The sequence below is a fragment of the Canis aureus genome, chromosome 24 (assembly GCF_053574225.1).
Source record: "Canis aureus isolate CA01 chromosome 24, VMU_Caureus_v.1.0, whole genome shotgun sequence".
In the NCBI taxonomy this organism is placed as follows: Eukaryota; Metazoa; Chordata; class Mammalia; order Carnivora; family Canidae; genus Canis; species Canis aureus.
The window spans coordinates 21080489-21102474 of NC_135634.1; the positions used below are offsets into that span (position 1 = coordinate 21080489).

Consider the following 21986-nt stretch of genomic DNA (forward strand, 5'->3'; position numbering starts at 1 on the left):
GGAGCCATTGTTAATTCAAAAAAATGCCACAAAAACACTTAATATTATGAAGCATTCCTGCAGCTGGCAGAGACCAAAAAATATGCGTGGAGACAGAGAAGGAGACAAAAAGGCTTATTTATTTAGAGCATCATCTGCTTTCACAGATGTCACAGACATCTGTGCGTATTTGTTTTGGTGACCCACCTGGACAGCACAGTCTATAAATAATTTCCCAATTTAGGTATTTGAAAATTCTGCCTTCACTCAACAGTCACCAAATGTAATAGCAAGCAAGCCCTCTGCTCCTTTCTTCTGTCCATTTCCCCATCCTGCTGACTAGAATTTGGATGTCATTGAGAGATCTCTAAATTCCATATAGACACACGAGGATAAGGTTCTACCCCCATGCTGGAAAGGTGAGCTGAAAAGCACCATCACATCATCACTGACTACCTACATGTGGATTCCATTCAGGTGATAGAAAAATTGACACTCACTTCTTTGGGCTCCTTACTTCAGATTTTCTAAGTGCAACCAAACCTAATTAAGGAAAAGCAAGAGAGAAAATGGGGCAAGTCAGGATAATAAAACATCCTTCTTCTCAGCATTGTCAAAATAAAAAATAAAAAGAAAGAAAAGGAAAAAGGGTCAGAGCAGGAGAAGTCAAATCTCTTGACTGGTCCTTTGCAGGGCAGAGAAAAAGGACAGTCCTATTTTCAACAGTATTAACATGAGTCATCTTTCCATGTACACTGATCTCCACAGGTAGGAGAGTGTTTGCCCATCACCTATGCTACACACACGTATTGCTTGATCATGGACTGTGGTTCCCTCCAATGTACACAGTGAGCTAGACAGGGAATTGTTTTCTGTAAACCTGGGCTGGAGAAGCTAGGCAGCACTTGAAACATCTCCCATCGGAGATGTTCAAATAACTTATCCCTGAGGCAACACATTACCACCTAAAACAGAATGAATTAGAATACAAGAGGAGGGGTGGAACAGTTGAAGGGGAAGCTGTTTTAATGGAACACAGAGAGAGCCTTGTTTCCTAAGCTACTCCAACCAAAACAAAAATAGCTCTACTTTTATGGTCTTCATTCCCAGCTCTGGTGTGGCAGCGTCAGACATGCTCACACCTGACTGCTGAATTCTCTACAAAAGATATAAATGGTAGGTTTATCCTCCTTTCTCTTTTAATTTTCTCTAATGCCAAAAGATTACTGTCTATTTTTTAAAGCTACTCATATTCTGAGTTGCCACTGTCTTACCAGAAATATACCTTTTATTTTAACAAAACATCATTGTGCAAACGTTGCTAGGTCACAAATAAAAAACACAAATGATTCAATTTTCTTATACTGAATGGCCATCTTTACTAGCCACCTCCATCAGAACCTTATTCAAAAATCTTTTGAACCTTTCCAGAGCGACCTCAATTGGTATTCCTTACTCCAATCTATAACCCATGCTTATTTTTCACATAGGTGCCATTAGTTACATATAAAGTTACATATAAAGTAACATAGCTCTCCTTTCTACCTATTTTTCAAGTATCTCATTTATTCAATACATATTTACTGAGTGTTTATTGTATGTCTGACACTTGGGATATATTGGTGAACAAAAAACAAAGACCTCTCCCTTCATCACACTTATGTTCTAGTGAGGTATGTCTGTATATCCTCGTTCCCTCATAAGATCAAAAGCTTCATTTCCCCACCACCTAAAAAACACCAATAAATCAGAATCTTATTCAGAAAATGAATGCATTTAACTCACAACATGCAGGATGAATCTAAAGGAGCAAGGTCAAAGAAATGAGGCTGAGAAAAAAAATTTTTTTTGAGAAAAAAATTTTTAATAAAATTGGCAAGGAATACCGAAAACTATGTTGTACATATTTATTCTGTGGCCCAAAACAGCCATTTTAATTAAACTGAAAACTTTCTGAGGACCAAGACTATGTATTTGTTTCTTTTTCTTTAAAGGAAATAATCCTTGTGTTTAAAAAAAAACAAACTACAGCTATATTACAAAGTAGAATGTAAAATCTGCATAAATTTTAAAAATTAAATATGAGACTTGAAAGAAATTTCTTCCTTTATGACAGACTGCTTTGGATTGGGCTCTCTGACCTTTGGGTTGAGGAAAAATATAGCTGTCATCTAACTGGATAATTATAGTAGCCCTGTGACTTAGGTGGGCTCATTTTACAGTCCAGAATGAAGGCCTAATATAGGGAAGTCCTATAGCTCCTTATTGCAGTGTACATGGTGCCTAGGAGGGTCTAACCAATGAGGCACTCAATAAATGCCTGCTGACTGCATGCGTGTTTCCAATCACCTTGTGTATTCTTACTAACACAAGAATAATGTGCAGCTACTTCTGAAGATAGTCCAAAGCCTTGATGAACTTATGAGGTTTTTTAAAAAAATATGGTTAATTCCTAAATTAAATTAAATGTTTCTTCATGTCCTTTCTTTTTTTTTTTCTCTGTAACTCCTACTGGGAAGCCTAAGTATCAGGGTAAGGTACACAGATGAAAGCAACTGTCAACTATCAGTTTCAACCACAGCATCTTCAGTTTGGATGAAGATAAGATTTTAGTTGGAAAAAAAAAAAAAAAAAAAAGATTTTAGTTGGCAAGATCTTCCAAAGTAGTCCCATGACAAACAAGGTTCTATAAAACTGAGCAGTTGCTTGAAACTTATTACTTAAATCATTTTGTAATTTCTGATCCTTCCTTTGAAAATGACTGAGTAGTTTCAGGTTAGTTTTCTCTTCTCCATTTTTCTATCTACAGAATGAAGAAAGAAAAAGGCTTCCCAGGAGAGCTATTATTTTCTCTCTCTCTCTCTTTTTTTTTTTTTTAAAGGAAAGTTACTATCTTTTGAAGGCAAAAATAAATAGCATTTTCCAGCTAGTGAACAAACATGTTTGTGGGTAGGTTACTTTGTTTCCAACCTCTTTTCATACCTTTATATGATTTACCTGAGAAGGGGCACTGCAGGAAAGCCCGGACAGCTCACTGATCCGCGCAGCCGCTGTGGGGTTACTGGAGCTGATGAGGACAGGAGGGCTGATCTCCATGGAGTGGCGGTTCTGGGATGCTTGGGAGGATTTGCTGGCCATGGTGAGGGAAGTAAAGGAGTGCCGCTTTTTGGTGTTCTTCTTGGTATCAGAGTGCTTTGGGGCATTGCTGCTCTGGGCTGCTGCTGAGGTACATTCTCCAGCATCAACTCCTGGCACAGGAGGCTTATCCCATTCTATCAGCTGCTTAGCAGCTGAGTTAAACTGCAAAGCAAGAAATCGACATAAGACCGTTACACAATTCTCAGGGACTCACTGAGATTTATTTTCAACCAGATTTTTTTTTTCATTTATATATTTGAGAGAGAGAGAGCAAGAGAGCAAGAGCACAAGCTGGGGAGAGGGGTATAGGGGAGGGAGAAGCAGACTCCCCACTGAGCAGAGAGCCCAATGCAGGATTGATACCACAACGCTAGAATCATGATCTGAGCTGAAGGCAGATGCTTAACCAAATGAGTCATCCAGGTGCCCTTTCAACCAGCTTTTATCTACAACTTAACATTATCACTTTAGAGTTTGCATTTGTGAGTATATCTTTTCTTTTTTTCCATGTGAGATGTCTTTTCTCTCAATACCAGGATTTCATTATATCTGTCAGCAATAGATTTTTTTTAAAGATTTTATTTATTTATTCATAGAGACACAGCTAGAGAGAGAGAGAAGCAGAGACACAGGCAGAGGGAGAAGCAGGCACCATGTAGGGAGCCTGACGTGGGACTCGATCCCAGGTCTCCAGGATCACGCCGTGGGCTGCAGGCGGCGCCAAACCACTGCACCACCGGGGCTGCCCAATAGATTTTTTTTTTTTTAAGCAATAGATGTTAAATCAAGAACAAACCATTTTAATTTGAGACCAATAAGGTAAAAAAATTTTCCCCAAGAATTTTCAGAATATCTAAATTTAAAATTTACCAGTAACAAATGAAGATTCATTTCAGTTCAGTGATGAAATTTAAAGAACAATTGAAAATTTAGGGGCACTTGGGTGGCTCAGTGGTTGAGAATCTGCCTTTGGCTCAGGTCATGATGCCTGGGTCCTGGGATTGAGTCTTGCATTGGCCCACCTGCAGGTAGCCTGCTTCTCCCTCTGAGTCTCTCATGAAAAAATAAGAAGATAGGAAAGAAAGGAAGAAAGAAAGAGAAAGAACGAAAGAACGAGAAAGAAAGAAAAGGAAAAGGAAAAGGAAAAGGAAAAGGAAAAGGAAAAGGAAAAGGAAAAGGAAAAGGAAAGGAAAGGAAAGGAAAGGAAAGAAAAGAAAAGAAAAGAAAAGAAAAGAAAAGAAAAGAAAAGAAAAGAAAAGAAAAGAAAGAGAAAGAAAGTCTGACCAAATCTTCTGTTGCCTGATAATGGCCGGGTATTTGCTCAGAGCACAAGTGAACACTAAGGGGCAACTCTTGGGTTTGGTAAAAATGGGCAAGACGACAAAGAATGAAAGCATTATATGTGAACTTACCCATTTCCACATGAATTAACCTCCTGCCTCTGTGAATTTTGGGAGAAGTTCACAAAAAGGTTGGTAGACATTCTTGATATCTGTTTGTAATGTCATTGAATCAATTCTTTTCATACATGCTTACATTTTAAAATCACAAGGGGGTAAAACATGAAATCTAAGTGCTACTGGCAAGCTAACTTGTCTATTCGAAAAGTTTTCTGATTACAAAGAGTCCAAGGGGTCCAAAGTTGTGCTCTGGGCTGGTAACACCAGCAAGAAAGGAAAGAACAAAAAATTTGTTTTCCCTGAGCTATAATACAATGTTTCCAGAAAGCTGCAATAATAACAAGCTGTACAGAACTTACCTAGATATTACAGTAATAGGAAATCATTGAGCACTTAATTTAACCTCTCATAAAAAAAAAAAAAAAAAGTGTTAAAGTGAAAAAGAATAGACTTCTTAAAAAGGTAATGTAGGTAAAGATTAAGGACAATAGGATCTTCTCATCTCAGCTTTGCATGTTCAGCACTTCACAAATGCCCTTAGAAAAAAATATCACCATCAGATGTTATTTTCCACCCACCTAAATGGTTAGGATCATGTCTCTTTACCCGTTGATGAAAATTTCCTACTGGAAGAATGGAAATCCCATCAGTCAATATTTACAAAGTGAACTTGCTCTGGTACAACTAGCTGCTCACAACACTGCATTAATCGCAGCTCAGTAGCCACTGCTTCTATAGATGATTGCAAATTGATTATTTCTTCCTGTGGCTTCCCCAGGACTTGAATTCATCTGGCCTGTGTAATCTACAATTAGTAGGGTACATCTTTTTCAAACAGGAGCGTGCCTCTCCTTCAGACTTCAGGGTTTTTTCCACATAATAAACTTTCAAGAGTAAAAGGCTGTAATGCCACCATTAACACAATCAATGCCTCAGGTACAAATGGCAGGCAAAAGAGGATCATAAGGACTCTGTGTTATGTGTTTAGGAAAGAAGAAATGAAGTACTATTAAAGGCTGGCCTTATTATAACATTATAGTGGCATCTCCCAAGAGATCCATAATTCACACTTCCTTGACCTGCTATTCTACCCTGAAATTTTACCATTTGCATAAGATCACTGGACCCTCCAAAACCTGAATTTACCATTTGGAGGACACTAGGGATAACCAATACTACCAATCTGACTGACTGTTGTCATTACCTATAATACTGGGATTTTATATTTTGAAAAAAAAAATTAGGTAGTATTTATAAATCCTACTTTGGTCTATCCTCTTACCTCCTGGTGGTCCCCAAGAAAAACACATGCCCAAAGGAAGAAATGTAATGTTTTATTATTATGGTGAGAGTGGCCCAAACCTCAGCAATGCCAGAAGAAAAGGAGTCAGAAAATGCCTTCTAATAGAAGTTCATTTAGATCTCAAGGCACAAAGCCTCAAAAGCATGATGTATCCATATGCTGGAATCTGGCCAATTAACTTAGCATTCATGTTGCACTGAGTAAGAAATAAGAAAAGGAGCTGAGAAGACTTCCTCCCCATTAAGGCCAAAAATAGGAATTTTAAAAACTATGACATGTCCTTGATATTACAGTTAAATGAATCCTGGGATCAAATCATAGGTTCCATTGGCACTGTCTGCTTTGAAACAGTTTGAAATATTACCATAGTCTAGTTCTGTTCACATCCAGCCAAGTGTCAGTTATAGTTAATATTGTATTAAAATTTCAGGTTTCTGTATGCTGTGTCCTGGAATAAACACAGGAAATAAAGAATTGTTCCCTATATTTCCTATTGTTTTTCTCATTATAAAAATACTAGGTGCTTCCCTGTATCTTCTTCTCTATTATATATTTGCCATCAAAATAAATACATATTGATCACACGTTCCATTGCTGGATAATACACTAGATGCTAGAGATCTACACATGCAGACTAACGGTCCCTGCCCTCAAGAAGCTTACAAACAGACTTATAAAGAAACACACGCACTCTATATTTTTCTGCGTCTTGCTTCCTTCATTCAACAATATACTTCTTGAGATTCATCCATATGGCCCTATGAATCAGTCTTTTAATTTAAAAGAGCTATGGAATATTCCATTGTACAAATACATTACAATTTATTTAGGAATTCTATTATTGATTTATATTTGGGTTCCTGTTCCCTCTTCTTTTTTCCCCTCTCCTTCCCTTTCTTCTTCTTTCCTTCCTATAGATTTTGGCTATCAAGAACAATGCTGCCATAAATAATCTCATGCATATTTTTTGGTGGACATAAGCACTCATCCAGATATTGGCTATATGTCTAGGAAATGGAACTGCTGGGCCATAGTAGGCATGTTTAGAAACATAAAGTGCACATGCAGAAGTATGTGCATATAGGTAGACACATCGTGGTACAGTGGGAACCAGTGAATTGCAGACTGAAGACCACAGTTCTGATCCTCATCCATAAAATGAGACAGTTGGAGCCAATGACCGTTTTTGTTTTTTTAGCTGTCCATATGTGTAATGCATTATCTCACTTTAAGCAAATATAATTCATTTTTCTATTTCACATCATTCATTTCTCTTCCTCTAAATCACCTATTATATTTTTCCCTCATTTCATTTTTACACATGGGCAGTTATATTTGTTAACAGAATGTTGCTATAATTTAAAATTAAACTTTTTCTGAAGCAGCAGAGGTTAGTACTAAAAAATGCTATCTGCTGCCTTTATAAGTCCCAGAGAATATCACAAAGTCAAGACTATTTGGGAAAGGCATTAAGTAAATCAGGCAGAAACTTAAAGACACTTTTATTCTCAGTGTAACTTAACCTTCAGCAACAACAGGAAAGCAAGGATCTGGCAGCTTATAATTGAATTTTGTTAACATTCATTTATGAATGTTTATTTGAGCTCACTCATGTAGGCTTTCTGTGACATTTATTTAACCATGACCTTTAGGTTTAGGAGTGTATTGTCACCTGCAAAATAAATTTGTGCCCTAATAATATACCTTCTCCAAACACTTGGTAAGGAATATCTGATGAGACCTAGGTTGCCCACAAGGTAAAATTCAGTACAGTGGAGCTAATGCAGGGACAAATGGGATTTGGTAATCTCTTTAAACTGTAATGTCTGTTTTTGGGAAACTTTAAAATTCAGATGGAGGATTATTATAAGTATAATTAAATATGAGAAAGGAAATACTGACAAAATATTATAATAAAAATAACAAAGCAGCTGAAGAAATGTCTAAATAATCTGTGTGTGCATGTAGCTATCTTCTTTGCTAAAGACAATATGACCTTTTTAAAAGATGAAACTTATATGTCTTAAAAAGAGAAAAAAAATGTTTAATAAAAACTATGTTGAATAGTCACTATTTGATATGAAGCTTTATAGATGAATCAGTCTAGTTTTTGAGCACCAGAGAATATAAACAGTAGGTCTGAGGAAGGAGCCTATTCTAATTCACAACCCATTAGAGTGTCCCTTAAACATAAAAGGTTTTTTTAAGAGAGGCAAATAGACTTTAAAGAACATATTATAAAAGAAATGTATGTCTGTTATTTTTATAAGAAAGAGTATAGAATAATATGAAGTAAAAATGAAAAGCCTCAGTTTCCCACGTCTCCCCTCAACTCATTTCCCAGATGTATCAAAGCTTAATAGTTTAGAACATATCCTTCCATATATTTTCTATGTAGACATTGTTAATTATGCATCTATTTTATTAATTTTTACTACAAGTGAAACCAAGGAGTATATACTACTCTCTTCTATTACAATATCACATGAACATCTTTCTGTATCAATAGAGAGAGGTTGATAGCATGGTATTTCATTATGTAGAGCTGTCTTCATTTAATATATCTTGGCATGTTTGTGCAGGTATATATGCAGGGTGAACTCCTAAAAGTGAACTTGTTAGATCAAAGAATAGGCTTAAAACCCTTTTGAAGGAAGGGTTAATGCCTTATTGTGCTCCAAAAGGTGTCAAATTTTGATCATCTCCAATGGTCTGGTTCTTTTTTTTTTTTTTTTAAGATTTTATTTATTTATTCATGATAGACACACACACACAGAGAGGCAGAGAACAGGCAGAGGGAGAAGCAAGCTCCATGCAAGGAGTCTGATGTAGGACTTGATCCTGGGACTCTAGGATCATGCCTTAGGCCGAAGGCAGGCGCTAAACCGCTGAGCCACCCAGGGAACCGCAAAACAGCCAGGGTCTGTTTTTTATTGCAATATATTTGACATAAAACATTGTGTAAATTGAAGATATACCTCCAATAGTCAATTAAAAAGTCTCTTTCTCCACATTGTTAACAGTATTGGGTATTATCAATCATTTTCTTATAGATCTATAACTGGTCTTCACATATAAACCATTCTTTAATATAATACGTATGTGTATATATGTATATATATCCATCAAATTAAAAATATTGTTCCAATTTGTTACCTTGGTATGTTTGTTATACATACCTTTTTATTTTATGTGCCAAATTTATCAATCTTTTCCATTATGCCATCTCAATTTACCAGATTTTATTTATTTATTTAATTTAAAAAAGATTTTATTTTTTAAAATATTTTATCCTTTTTTTTTTTTTTTTTTTTTTTGAGAGAGAGAGAGAGAGCAGGTGCATGTGTGAGCGCAGGGTGGGAGGCAGAGGTAGAGGGAGGGAGAGAATCCAAGCAGGTTCCATGACTAGCATGAAGCCAACCATGGAGCCAGATCTCATGACCCTGAAATCATGACCTGAGCCAAAATCAAGAGTCACATATTTAACCAACTGAACCACCCAAGTGCCCCTAAAGATTTTTTAAAGTAATCTCTGCACCCAACTTGGTGCTCAAACTCACAACCCTGAGATCAAGAGTTGGATGTTCCATCAACTGAGCCAGCCAGGTACCCCTCAATTTACCATGCTTTAAAAATCTTATTCTATAATTATTTTTAAAAATAAAATTACTTTTTTCCTAATATTTTAATGGCTCCTTCTTACATCTCAATCTTCGAACCATGTGCCCATCTACGTAAAGAATCAGGTGAGGATAGCATGCTGTTTTTTTCACACAGCTCAGGAGATGGCCCATCACTGTTTATTTAAGTCTCCCTTTCCTCGCTGGTTTGAATTGCACTTTCATAAAGCCATGTTTTAAAAAGATACTTTAGTGTTCTGCTGCACTGTTAGGTCCAACTGTTCTTTCTCCAGACAGTTAGACACTGAATAACAGCCGTCAACAAATGCTATAGGATATATATTCATGCTATTTACCTCCTATTAGCAAAAATATTTTGCCTCAGGTTACAGTCCTTTCCAAAATGTTTTTACATAATGGCAATGAAGAATTTCTATTTCCATTAGTCCTCCATTCTTCCCTGCAATTTAGGTAACAAGATTTTTGTTTTTGGATAATCCAAATATAAAAGCAAGCTCAGTCTTCATTTATAATACAAGACTCCCTCACAAAAAAGGAATAATTAGAAAGACTGAAGGGATTACTCAGGAGTCTTTTAAATTGATCTGAAAGCCTCCCTCAGCCAACAGCTCCATTTAGGGCTCTGTAAATATTTGTTGAAAGAATAAAAATGTCAGTCTCTTAGAACTATCAAGGGAAGAAGGGGCTCTCTCAGTTGGATAGCACTGTCCAACTGAAGTATAATATGAGCCACACGTGTAATAAAAAAATTTAATAGCCACATTTAAAAAGAAACAGCTGAAATTAATTTTAATAATGTATCTTATTTAATCCAAATTATCCAAGATAAATACATAATCAACATTAAAAAGTTATTGAAATAGGGGTGCCTGGGTAGCTCAGTTAAGCGTCTGACTCTTGATTTTGGCTCAGGTCATGATCCCAGGGTTGGGGGACTCAACCCCATGCCAGGCTCTGTGCTTAGCAGAGTCTGCTTGTCCTTTCCCTCTGCTTCTCCTTATTCTCCCTCTCGCTTGCGTGTGCTCTTTTTCGCTCTCAAATAAGTAAAATATTTAGAAAAGAAATAGAATAAATATTAAAAACTAAAAATGTTATTAAAATAGTTACATTTTTTTCTTTTGAAATCCAGTGTATATTGTATACTTATAGGACATCCCAATCTGGATGGGGACATTTCAAGTGCTCAGTATCTACACGTACATAATAGCACAGCTCTAGACTCTCAGAGGTTTCTGAGGAGAGAGGAGCTGCACCCAAGGTAGCTGTGTCCTGAGGCTCACTAAGCACAACAAATTTGCTGAACAGAAAAAGGAAAACTGAAACTTCTCCCCTTGTCTCCCCTAGCCCACATTCCTGAAGCCTCTGGAGCCCTGAGGCAGTTCTCTGGTAATACCGGTTACTCCTTTATGCAGCAGGGTGGTGAGGAAAACAAACTCAATACAACCTTCGTGATGTCCTAGCAAGGGAAAAGGATTTTCTACGTAACTGTCCCACTGCACTAGGTTAGGAGGTGAGACATCAGTTACTTAGTTCCTTTGCTTATTTTCATTATCTTCACCTCTGCTGGACCCAACCATTACAAAAAAAATAAACTAAAATTTTCTTTTTCAGGTTTCTAATTCTGAAATGTAAAGGACGAGGGGGTGTTTATTCATTGAAAGCCTAAAAAGAATTTTATCTTAGTGAGCTGAATAAAGGATTGTTGGAGAAAGAAAACCATAGGAAAAGCTGGGCACGTAAAGTTGCAAGGTCTGGGTTGGAGTCAGGTCTCTTCTCACTGGCTAAGTGATCTTGGATAGACCATTTAAATTCCATGGCTTCAGTTTCCTTAGCTGTATAAAATGGGAAAGGTAACATCAGTTCTGTATACCCGAGGTAAAAATGAATACAGGTTAAAGTGCTCTGTAACCTATAAAGCTCTATATAAATGTGAGTTATTCTCACTATTCAGAGGGATCCCAACTGGTCCTTCACTTGCTCTGCTGCCCTGGGCAAGTCACTTTATCTTGGGTGTGTCTCCTATGTGCTGTGTGTAATATGAAGTGGGACTTAATATCTATAAAGTTTTATTCCTATGTAAAGTACTGATACTTTTCCTCAACCCAAAACAAAAGCACCCCATTCAAAATACTCAGAGGCAAAGACCTCTTTGTCAAGTATAGAGCCCTCAGATCCACGGTGACCACAATCAAACCTAATGGAGTCGTTCACTCATTCAAATGTGTGGTTCTGTTTTGTTTTGTTTTGTTTCTGAGTGACTATTATAAGCCAGGCATAGTACTATGCACAGTACATAGGAGAAAAGGGATACACAGACACACGCCCTCTGACTTGTGAGAAAAAGAGACCTCAGAAATAGCACAATGGATTTCTAACATTAAAGGTAAAAGGTGCAAAAATGATGGGTCAGCAGAGCTAGGGCAGGTGAGGTCAACGAGTGAAGGCCAGACAGAAACCAACAGGGAACAGTGGCCTCTCTGGTGCACAGGGGAGTGCCGGTCCTCTCTCCAGAGGCAGCTCTTGCTGGTGTCAGCTGATTTTTCTTTTTTCTTTTTTTTTTATAAGGAAAGCTAGCAATTTAGGCCTATGTGAAATCTCCTGAGTTTTCCATCTTAACAATGAATTAAAACAAACCCACTCCGCAAGCTAAGCAGAAAGTCTTGTGGGGTCACATTAATTGGCATTCTCTGGTCTAGGGAAGAAAAAGTAGAGAAGATAACAAGTAGTAGGGAAAGCAAAAGGCACTCAGCATTTCAGGCTACAGAAGGGCCCTGCATAGTTTCCCAGACCAACCCACCAACCAATACCCCAGAAGTGAAAACAGCAAGTGGTTTCAGGAAGATTAAGAATGGTGGTTGGGATGATTAATCCCATGAGGGGAAAAAGAAAGGAAAAATAGTGGTAGATGTCACTGGGAGAATAGAACAACAAAATAAGTGCTAAGAAAAGGCAGTTCATGGAGGGTATTATACTGAGTGAAATGAGTCAATTGGAGAAGGACAAACATTATATGTTCTCATTCATTCGGGGAATATAAATAATAGTGAAAGGGAATAGAAGGGAAGGGAGAGGAAATGGGTGGGAAATGTCAGAAAGGGAGACAGAACATAAAGGCTCCTAACTCTGGGAAATGAACTAGGGGTGGTGGAAGGGGAGGAGGAAAGGGGCTGGGGGTGAGTGGGTGACGGGCACTGAGGGGGGCACTTGACGGGATGAGCACTGGGTGTTGTTCTGTATGTTGGCAAATTGAACACCAATAAAAAATAAATTTATTATTAAAAAAAAAAAAAAAAGAAAAGGCAGTTCACTGGCAGCCAGGAGGGCAGTTGCAGGGGCTGAAGTAGCCCAGGGCTAATTGCAGGTAATCACAAAGAGGCACGGAGCAAGTGTTGTGATTCTTCTGAGAATCGACAGAAATTCCAGTGATATATAATCAGTTAATAAGCCAGTAAACGAATATTTCTCCTGCCCTGGTACCTAAAGTGTGTGAGAGTGTGTGTGTGTGTGTGAGAGAGAGAGAGAGAGAGAGAGAGAGAGTGTGTGTGTGTGTGTGTGTGTGAATGCATGAAGCAGTGGGAAGTTATAAGGAGTAGGGAGAAAGGCTAATGTGAGAATAACTCACGTTCTTATAGAGCTTTATAGGTTACAGAGCTCTACCCTAAAGGTTAATTCTAAAGAGGCAGTCATACCTGTTAACTTCTGAAGCAACAGATCTACAATCTTATGATCATGCCAAGGAGAGAGACAGACCAATGAATAATTTAAAAGTTGAGCTCATTTCAGCTCTCCGTGTCTATAATTCTAACAATATATTAGATTTGTGTGTGTCTCATTCTGTTTGATATTTGTTCACCAAATGAACACCACAAATAAGAAATGTCTACAAACCAAAAGGATACATTCCAATGACACATTTTATTTTCAAGTACCTCATTACCAGAGGTAGTTAGTAATGCCACATCTGGAATATGTATCAGGAGGTTAAGAATATGTAGTTGTCACTAAATTCTAAGTAAAAATTTGTCAGTGTGAAATGACACACTGACAGAAATTCCAAAATGATACGTAATCAGTTAATAAACCAGTGAATCGGGATCCCTGGGTGGCGCAGCGGTTTGGCGCCTGCCTTTGGCCTAGGGCGCGATCCTGGGGACCTGGGATCGAATCCCACGTCGGGCTCCTGGTGCATGGGGCCTGCTTCTCCCTCTGCCTGTGTCTCTGCCTCTCTCTCTTTCTCTGTGACTATCATAAATAAATAAATAAATAAATAGATAGATAGACAGATAGAGAGAGAGAGAGAGAGAGAGAGAGAATCAAGATTTCTCCAGCCCTGGTACCTCAAGTGTAAGTGTGTGAAGCAGTGATAGGTTATAAGGAATAAGGTGGAAAGCTAATCAACAAGAAGTAATCTTATACATAAAAATACTGAGAATATTGATCACTATGACTTTGTACTTTTGTTTAAGATCTCCCTTCTTCTCAGCATAGAGAAATTTTTACTCTACACACATGTGAAGCCTAATAGGCACATTGCCACTAAACACTATTTTAAAAGGAATACTGTTTTACAACACTTAAGAAAAAATTTCCAGAAATACATTTGATTTCATTTTAGAGAAGCTTGTTCCCTAGTGGTTTAATAATCAAGATGCTTCTTTTCATGCTGCTTATATGCCACATACGCACACAAATGTGCAGAATAATACAGAATATTTATCCAATCTTCTTCAAGATACAAGAAAGGACTTAACCCTTGGCTAATTAAAATTAATCTATTTTGCTTCTTAAAGCCTTAGTTACTACCAAATTTAAGATGTATACAGTAATAGAATAAAACTTTAAAATAATAAATAATAAAATTTAAAAGGCCTTAAGATACTATGGTTTTAATTAACTTGTGGCTTTTCTCTTAAAAAAGAAAAAGGCAACCTCAGATATTTGAAATTGTTGAATAATGAGTCATTTCTGAAAATTAACCTTTTAGGTGTTAGAAATTTGAAAAGCTATCATGATTCTTGATGAAAAATGAAAATGTCCTAAATACTTTTTAAGCAAAGCATAACAGTGATTCTGTACCAGTATTAGGAACACTAGTATTACATATGCTATAAGGCTACTGTGGGGCAGAAGTATGGGGTAGCAATGGACAGCAGAATAGATACCACTATTCACTTCTCAGTTACTGGCTGGGTGTCTCTAAACAAGACACTTAACTTGTTTGAAAGAGGGGGAAAAATTAACTAAATTATGATTTTAGCTACCAAAATGTTTATTATGTAGTCTAAAAACCTGATGATTAGTAGTACTCTAATAATGTAGAGAATGGAAAAATCATGTATGTAGTATCATTAAAGCATAAGGGGAAAGAATGGGAAGATATTTACCAAAATTACATGTGATGATACTAAGGGCTGTTTCTTTTCCAACTTTTCCACAATGTGATTGTATTACTGAAATAAAATCATTAAAAATATTCTTTATGTAAGATGTGGCTCCCAAGGAACACAGGAAAACATTAAATCATCTACACACATAATTATACTCTTAGCATGTGCCAGATCTATAATGGTACAAACTGAGTATCACAGAACTCCAAAGCAAGGAGGAGGCTGGGTGTTTTTCTGTTTTATTTCTGTATAGGAGAATTAGAAAAGAAAGACTTTAGGAGAAATGGCAGTATTAATCTGGACCTTGAAGAAAGAGTGAGCTTCCCACAGATAGTTGGACAAAAAAAATATACCAGATGAGCCATAAAGGCAGCACTTCTAAGGTATGTTTTTCAGGAACAATCAGTAGATTAACTTAGCTAGGGCTCTGGGTATGTCTAGGGGATATGGCCAGGCTCAGTAATTTGAGGGTTCCATGGGGAATCATTGTGTATGTTAGACTCTGGTTAGTCATTATCCTCATCCTCTGATGAAGGCACTACAGGAGACCTGTATTTTTATGTTCTTTAAAACTACTCAGAGTACTGGAAACTGTCCATTTATGCAGTGAGAATTCAATAAACATTAGCTGATCTTAAGAATCTCAGCTCCTTGAGATAGAAAACAAAAAGGAAACTTAAATTAGAAAGAGGCTACTGAATAATAGATTGTCAACTGCCTTAAATAAAGTTCATTACCTAATTTAAAGGCCTTCTTGTCAGATTGAGTCTAGTCAAGTTGCTTCTAGCCATATGCATTAAGCAGCTGTTCCTGGAGTCCAGAGGAGACCCTCCTTTGCCCTTAGAAATTCAGAAACCAGTGCTCATTTTTCTTTCTAATCATTATGGCAGAACAAAAGGCAACAATTACTTATATCAAGTAATCTCCTGAAAGAAGACAAAAAAACATGCACTAGTAGATAAAGCCCACAATGCTTAAAAAAGAAAAAAAAATCCACTCCTATGTGTTCAGTTATCAGAATTTAAAATTGGAAATGTGAAAGAAACATCAAAATGAAACAAGTATTGCTATTTAAAATGGAGCCGGGAGGCCATTAAGGGAACCAAGGCTTACTGCATGTCCCCACCTGAAAGAAAAGATCACTGCCAAACCATAAGCATCCTGGAGCACTAGCTGCAACTGTACTGCTTTAAGACAAATGAATTTTTTGCTTAGTGATAGCCTTTAGCAATTAATCACGTACAGATAGGAATAGCTTCAGCTTTCCAGTATCAATCATAATTCTTGACAATTTTTGTAGCTCTATTGGAAATCTCCTTTGCCTTTAAAAGTCCTCTTTTCTCCCCACTTCAAAATACATTTTCAATTCCTGCTCATATCTGTGTCTCTTAAATTGCAATTCTCAAACATCAAATAAAAGCCTTTGGTTTGCCCTTCAGTCTTGCTGCATTTCTCATTTGACATTCCATGCTATCAGAAGTGGGATTCAAAGTGACTGGCCTTCCTCTCCCCACCTCTGCTGCCATTGTGGATTCAAGTAAGGTGCCTACAAGAGTCCATTATGCTCGGTCATCTCCTCAAGGTTTTTGGGTTGCATTAGTAGTCTGCTTGGTCGGGGAACTCCCATCTCAATTAAGGTTCAGGCTCTATTTGGGTCTACTGTGTTGCCAGCCTTTGTAAGATTTCCTGTTTTGTCTCCGGAGAGTACACACTCTTTGTTAAAACGGGTAGTTCATTCTCTAAAAAGAAGGCTACTAATCAGTCTCCTTCTGGAACTCTTAAAAAACTATGGACCTTTGTCCTACAAATGTTTGTCATGCTGACCGATGATTACTCAGGATAACTTATAATTGAACTGGCCTAAATTGGTTTATCTGTGCAGCCAATTGAAAGATGTTGTAAGACAAAACAGCCTGAGTGGGAAGCTTATTTTCATTGACATTTCAAGGCCTCTAAATGCCTAAGTACTTGCAAAATTGCTTTCCTGCAGAATGCTAACTTGAAATTAACCAAGGCTAATTCTGAGCTGTCTCAGAGACTCACTAAACTTGAGGAGTCTTCTGAAGGCTCATCTGTGGTCTGTTTGTATTCCCTCTGCTCCTTCTGCTTGCCCACCAGATCTCTGTATTTCACTAGCTGAACTTTCTTTCCATAATGATTCAGATCCTGAGCTACTAGACTTTGCCACTGCCTTTAAGGTTAAACCTAATGAAGGTGGTTTACGACCCCCTCCACCCCACCGATGACCTCCACTCCTTGGACAAAAACAGAACTCTGAACTATTACTACAGAGTTCTCAGATCCTAAATATAATCCTGTAAGCTTTGCAAAGGAATTTAACCTAGTGATCCAAACTAATCAACTAGGTTACTCCAATCTTTACCAACTGATTTCGATGCTCAATGGTGAAGGTAGAGCTAAAGAATGGATATAGTAAATTAGAAAAGTCTTTTTGAGAATTTCAATAAGTGGAGAGCAACTGACTGATTAAATGTTCTCAAACTAGCAAAAGAAATTTAAAATGAGATTCCTAAACTTTTTCCTAAAATTACTGACTAGAAAAAGATCCAACAATGTACTCAAAGCCTGATAAAGATGTTTATGCTTAATCTCCCTGAAAGAATCTAAAGACAATATTCTTGTCTAGATTCAATTAATTATGAAATGTCCACCCTTTTTAACTCAACCTTCCCGAACTGGTTCAATGAAGAACTAAGCACACTTGTCTAACCTAAGTAGCTTAACTGAGGCACTGTGGATCCTCACAACCTAGTCAACCTGCCTGAACACTTAACCAAATAATCCAAAGAAAAAATAAGAAAAAAGCCACTCAAGTTTTAAGTACCCAGATTTAAGCCACTCAAATAATGAGCTTATAAATGTAACACTTAACGAAACTTGCCTTCAAAATCTACCAGGCAAGCCATCCCTTAAAGGGATTTTCCACTACTGTAAAAAATCCCAAACACTGGGAAAAGTTTTGTTTACAACATAAGAGGCTCCTATAAGACCAATAGACTCTGAAACCGTAATTCCTTCCAGGGATTCCAACCTAAACACTCTCAACAGTAGGGATGCTCCAAGGATCAAATGAGGATTTTCCTCATGCTTTTGACTAACTCCCTGGGGAAAATAGACTTACTCATTGGAAATGAGGTAACTAAGGCTCTAACAGACACTGGGGCTATACTCAGTCCTCAACCCCACCAGCTTCATCTTTCCTTTCTCAGAGTACCAAAACTATACAAATGGTGGGTATTTCTAGTCAATCCAATTCAAACAATCCACTGTTTCTAAATTCCTTCCTATTCCTTTTCATCATGGACTCATTCAAGGAACTCATCAATTCCTTTTAGTTCCTTTTGCCCCTATTCACCTCCTACGACAAGACTTCTTTGAGGCATACAAAGCTCACATTTCTTTTTTTCAAAAGAGACAACTGACAATCCTCAAGAAGACTTGTCCATGGCTATCCCAGTCTTTTCAGGCACCGTAACTGAACCAAATCCCTTCTTAGATTCCATTCTACCTGAAGTATGGTCTACAATGCAATTGATATTGGCTACATTCATTGTATATTACCATTAAAAATATGAATTGATGAAAATAAGCCCTGCTTAATACTCATCAATAAAATGCAGAGGTTACTCAAGGAATTAATAAGCTCATTATTGAGGAATATATTAGGCAAGGTCTCACTGTTCTCATAAGTCATTAAAACATTCCAATCCTGTTCAAAAACCTCATGGAAAGGGATGGAGTTTTTTGTCCAAGATCTGAGACCAGTAAGCAATCCAGTTATACCTCAGAGTTCCATTGTGCCTAATCTTCACACCTTGCTCTAAGCCATACCACCAGAAAGCAAATTCTTTACAATTATATATTTCTGAAGTGCCTTTTTCAGCATTCCTATCAACTCTAGAAGTCAGTTTCTATTCATTTTCACTTGGGAGGACAACAGTACACATGGACAGTAATGTCTCAGGGTCACACTAAGAGTCCAACCTACTTTTCTCAAATCTTGAAGGCAGATATCGCCAATAAATGAGTTTCCACACCAGTTCTCCTTTCTATAATATGTACATAACTCCTCCCATGTTCAACTTCTGGAGAGGCATCTCTCAAAACCAGTCTCTACCTTCTTCAAGAACTAGCAAAAAAGGGAGCCTCCACAACCTTCTTGCCCCAGGGCACCCTAACTATTGATTAGGCGTCTTCTTAATGTTTCTATTGATTGCTACAATACACTAAACCCTGCTACTCTTCTCCCTTTGCCTCCAAATAAACTGCCTTCCAATGATTAACATTGACAGCCCAACTGCTGACTCCTTGAATTGATTTACAGGAAATCCCTCTTAAAAACACTGAATTAATTTGGTTTGCTGATGGACCTTACCTAAAAGATGAAACAAGACAGTATCAGGCCAGTTACATAATTGTTTCCTTAAATGAACAAATGAGGCTGACACAATGTTCTAAGCAACTTTCACCCAACAAACAGAACCCCATGCATTAACTTGACCTTGTGTCTTAGCCAAAAATTGCCAATATTTATACTGACAGTCAATATGCTTTAGTGTTACCCATGACTTTGTAATGCTTTGGAAACAAAGAAGTTTTCTGATCTCCTCTGGACAAAAGATAAAAAAAAAAAAAAAAATAGCACTTGTGTTTTAAGCCTTTTAGAATCCATTCAATTATCTAAAACTCTAGTCTATGAAAACTCCTATACACTCTATGGCAAATACAGAAGAAAGTAAGAGAAAGCATTTGGTTGATGGAGCTGTCAAGAGAGAAGCCCTCAATTTACCCCTTAAGACAATCAGGACATCCTTAACCTTGCCTGAGTCCTTTATCAATATCATGGGCCACATTTGGCTGCCCAACAAAATAAGAAAAAAATATGTTGAAGAAGGATGCAAATTTAAAATAAAAAGGAATTTATGGGTGGGACCAAATGGATGGCCAGTCCTCCCTGTATTAACAATTAATATACCCATGACTTAACTGATTGGAACACTGACAAAATGATCTTAAGGGGAAAACAGTACTATTGGAAGCTTTCCCAAGTGTACCAGAAATGTCAAATCTGTCCAAAACATAACCCTAGAAAATCCACTGATACCTTTATGGGACATTTTCCCTTAGCCTCAAGTCCTTTGGTTTATGGCAAATAGACTTCATATCCAGTTGCTGTTTTCTTAGGGATACAAAATTATACTGGTAATGTTTACTGGTATACTGGTAATTATTGGTATGTTTTATCATTGGGTAGATGCATTTCCATGCCACAGAGCCATAGACTCATCAGTAAGCAAAATACTATTAGAAAAAAAGTATTTTTGCTTGGGATATTCCCTTAGAGCTCCATAGTGACAGAGGTTTCCATTTCATTGGTCAGGTTATTCAATTTGTAAAATCTGGCACGTCCAACATTTTCATGGTGCTTACCATCTCCAGTCCTCAGGACTGGTGGGATGTACTAGTAGGATTATAAGAAATCAATTGGCAAAAACCACAGAATACTTTAAAGTGCCTAGGCCCAGAGTTCCACCTTTAGTATCACTCAGCTTTAGGTCCACATCTACAGGAAAAAGCAAATTGTCACTCTTTGAAATGATCATTGGCAGACCTATGAGGCTACATGATGGAATGTACGAAGCACTTTTGTTAAAAGAATTTTTTAACCTACTGCAAAGAATTCATAAAAGCCCTCAAAATTGACCTACAGCTCACAGAGCAATCTTTTCACAGCATGCTGCAGGGAGACAAAGATATATGTTACCATGACCTCCAACTTGGTGACTCTGTTTATTGGAAACATCATCCTTATGGCATCTTATAGCTCCAATAGAAAAGACCATACCAAATTATTAACCAATCTTTGAGCTACTAAACTCAGGGGTATTGACTCATGGATTCATTTTTAAAGGGCATCAAGTCCTGAGTGGTCATCTTGAGCCTTGGGGGATCTCAAATTAAAAGTCTCCAGAGCCCAAGACTACCTTGAAGACTACCACCTAACCAGGCAAATGACACCTGATGTAGACTGTTTTCCAATAATCTAGACTAGGTCCATATATTAAACTCTTTAGCCAATGGACATTCATGAATTATTGGGTATCCTACTCCTTTTTAAAGCAGTAATTGCACTCTGCTTGATTTCTTCTTATTCCTCCTGGTTGCAATTGTTTCTCTGTTTAAAGAGTTCTGATTTTACTATACCCAAAGATGATTCCCATAATCCTACTTATTCTGTCCTTAGCCCATATGGAAACATAAAAGTACCCTTATTTGGTTATTCTAGACTATCGCCAAAGCAGGAAACTTATCTGATTGCTAGATACGTCGTCATCAGCCCCTTACCAACTATGGTAAAACAGCTGATCCCTTTTTATACCTGTTGATAATTTTTCATCCCTTCTGAATTGCACCAAAAAGCAAATAACCCTTTCAAGCTCCACTTATTGTGTCAAAATAGTTTTGCTGCCAGGTAAAGCAAACCCCCAATGCTTTAGGGTTTAGACTAGGAGTCTAAACTGCAGGAGTACCTACAATATCCATTAGCTCTCCTTTATCAATGGTTTCACTCAAAAATAAATATTTTCCTACTATATCTTCCCCTGGCCTTCTATATAACACCTTCTCCCAACTAGAATGAGATCTATAGGCTGGGCAAACAAGCCAATCAATGCCTGAAAAAACAGTTACACCAACCTACATACAGATTCCTGGTTTGATCATATACCCTCTTCCATACTGGTAAATGAATCTCTAAGTAAGCAGACACTGGCAAGTGTAGTTTATGTACCCTCAGGACACATATCTGTGCATATAAAAATAAACCATAGACATTTGACTATTTACATAGCTGGAGACTCCCTGGACAATGTCTCCTGGGTTATTTAACAACTCCACTCACCATTCTTAAACTAGTAACTCAAGGTTCCCAGAAATCTGGAAGACAATAGAGAGTCCTTAATATAAATGAGGATTACTCTGATGAAGATCCCTCCATATATGATGACAACACCTTCTTGATACACCTATAAATTTGAAAAACTACTCAAGTGAGTATAAATTTGAAAAACTACTCAAGCCTTGTCTCCTAAAAACCTCCCTGTTGTGTGAATACGAT

The 21986-nt window shown here is 37.4% G+C and overlaps 1 protein-coding gene across 3 annotated transcripts in view; it reads right to left on the reverse strand.

The window, feature by feature from the left end:
- SH3RF1 (SH3 domain containing ring finger 1) overlaps positions 1-21986 on the reverse strand; it is a 180177-nt gene that overhangs the window by 37623 nt on the left and 120568 nt on the right. For all 3 annotated transcript variants that reach the window (XM_077868519.1, XM_077868521.1, XM_077868520.1), the window contains one exon: positions 2977-3279. In XM_077868519.1, the coding sequence (XP_077724645.1) occupies positions 2977-3279 (303 nt within the window). The remainder of the gene's footprint in view (positions 1-2976; positions 3280-21986) is intronic.